Consider the following 2,410-nt stretch of genomic DNA (forward strand, 5'->3'; position numbering starts at 1 on the left):
GGGGCCAGCCAGGGGTGCCCGGTTCCCGCCCTCTCCCCGAGCGGCGCCCCAGTCGGGGTCGAGCCTCACCCGCGACAGGCCCTGCCTGCGGACCGCCCTGGGAACGGCGTCTGGGAGCCCCGAGGGGCTGGCGGGACCCGGGTCCCGGGCCATGCGGCAGCCGCCCCTGCCCCTCCGCGACCACCCCCGGCCCAAGCGGGAGCCGCAGCGAAGTTTCTGCTCCTCGCTGCGCCGGCGACCCCGGACCCGGCATCCCTGACCCCTCGCCCTGCCTGCAGCCCGGCGCTGAGGCCTCCCCTGGGAGGGCCCGCCCATGCCGTCCAAGGCGGAGAGCCTGCGGCCTTCGGAGCCGGCCCCGCAGCTGCCTGAAGGGAGGACGCTCCAAGGACAGCTTCCCGGCGCTCCGCTGGCCCCGCGCGCGGGGTCCCCACCCGATGTTCCGGGCTCCGAGAGCCCGGCGCTCGCCTGCAGCACTCCGGCCACGCCCAGCGGCGAGGACCCGCCAGCCCGGGCAGCACCCGTCACCCCACGGCCCCCCGCCAGGCCTCGGCTGGAGCGAGCCCTGTCCCTGGACGACAAGGGCTGGAGGAGGAGGCGTTTTCGAGGCAGCCAGGAATGGGACCTGGAAGCCCGGAATGGGACCAGTCCCTCCAGGGGCACAGTGCAGAGCGAGGGTCCCGGGGCCCCCGCCCACAGCTGCTCCCCGCCCTGCCTGAGCACCTCCTTGCAGGAAATCCCCAAGTCCCGCGGGGTCCTGGGCAGTGAGAGAGGGAGCCCGTCCTCGGGGGGTAACCCTCTCTCTGGGGTGGCCAGCAGCTCCCCGAACCTGCTGCACAGAGACGCCGCCGTGGTAGGGAGCTCGTCCAGGCTGCCCAGCCTGCTGCCCCCGCGCCCGCCGCCTGCCCTGAGCCTGGACATCGCCTCCGACTCCCTGAGGACAGCAAACAAGGTCGACTCGGATCTTGCAGACTACAGGCTCCGCGCGCAGCCGCTCCTGGTGCGTGCCCACAGCAGCCTGGTCCCCGGCCGGCCCCGGAGCCCCCTGGCCTGCGACGACTGTTCCCTTCGATCGGCCAAATCCTCCTTCAGCCTCCTGGCGCCCATCCGCAGCAAGGACGTCCGCAGCAGGTAGGGCCTGGCGGGTGCAGCCCCTGCGCCGCCTTCATTGTAGTGTTCAGGCTGCTGGAACCTCCTGAGACCGTTCCCATCCGCAGCGTTTAAGATGCCTAAACAGAAAGAATGAAGCGGGTCTCCCGCAGCCCCCCCATCTCCCAGCCCCTCCCCACGGCAGCGCCCTTCCCATCTCTCCCGAACTTCCCAGAACTTTTCCTGTGTGTTTCAGAACCATTCGTGGGCGTGACGTTGTGTTAAGGTAGACAAGATGGCATCCTGTATACAATTATGTATCTGGCGCTATTTCTTGTTTAGTCTTGAGAAGTTTCGTCAATGTACATGATCTGCCCCTTTGGTTGTTTCTGTTTCTCTCTCTCTCTGTGGCCCAGGCTGGAGTGCAGTGGGGCGATCCCGGCTCACTGTAACCTCCACCTCCTGGGTTCAAGGGATCCTCCTGCCTCAGCCTCCTAAGCATCTGGGATTACAGGCGCCTGCCACCACACTCAGCTAAATTTTGTATTTTCAGTAGAGATGGGGTTTCGCCATGTTGGCCAGGCTGGTCTCGAACTCCTGGCCTCAGCCTCCCAAAGTGCTGGGATTCCAGGCGTGGGCCACAGCGCCCAGCCTGCCCCCTTAGTTTTTTTCTGCCGCAAGAGGCCCCGGATGTGTTGAGGCTACCTCGTTTAGCCACTTTCTCACGAGGAACATTTTGGTGGCTCCAGCTGTTGCTGGAAGGAACGGCACTGAACCCATGACCTCTCCCAAGCCTGGTCTTGTCTTGGGGTCGCAGTCTGGGGGCCTGTCCTCAGATGCTCCCACTATGACTTGGCAGAACCACCCGCACCCTTCCTTTCCTCCCCTCCCCACTGCCATGGTGCCCAAGTCTTGTCTGTCAGCCGCCGCGGGAGGCAGGGCAGGTGTGAGAAGGGAGTGGTGTGAGGTGGTTTCTGTGTTGGTGTCCTGGGGCCGCTGTAACTCATGGCCATGGACTGGGAGCCTTGAAACAGCAGAGCTGGACTCTCTCCCAGTTCTAGAGGCCAGAAGTCTAAAATCAAGGTGTGGCCAGGCAGCCTCTCTCCAGAGGCTCAGGGGAGGGTCCTCCTGCTGCCTCTCGCTCCTGAGGCCCCAGTTGTTCCTTGGCTTGTGGCACACTCCCGTCTCTGCCTCTGTCTTTGTGTGGCCTCTTCCCTGTCTCTCTCTCTCTCTCTCTCTCTCTCTCGGCCTCTTTCCTGTCTCTCTGTGTTCCCCTCTCTTTTTATAAGGACACCAGTCATTGAATTTACTGCCTACCGTAAAT

At 64.7% G+C, this 2,410-nt stretch overlaps 1 protein-coding gene across 1 annotated transcript; it reads left to right on the plus strand.

Moving 5' to 3' along the window:
• Nucleotides 1–6: 6 nt before the first annotated feature.
• LOC108525133 (72 kDa inositol polyphosphate 5-phosphatase-like) lies at nucleotides 7–1,527 on the plus strand. Its single transcript, XM_017866200.1, has one exon. It carries the CDS (start codon nucleotides 314–316, stop codon nucleotides 1,130–1,132), a length of 819 nt encoding a protein of 272 aa, XP_017721689.1. The 5' UTR covers nucleotides 7–313; the 3' UTR covers nucleotides 1,133–1,527.
• The last annotated feature ends 883 nt before the right edge of the window (nucleotides 1,528–2,410 follow it).

This window comes from Rhinopithecus bieti, unplaced genomic scaffold, assembly GCF_001698545.2.
Source record: "Rhinopithecus bieti isolate Rb0 unplaced genomic scaffold, ASM169854v2 scaffold_7983, whole genome shotgun sequence".
Classification (NCBI taxonomy): domain Eukaryota; kingdom Metazoa; phylum Chordata; class Mammalia; order Primates; family Cercopithecidae; genus Rhinopithecus; species Rhinopithecus bieti.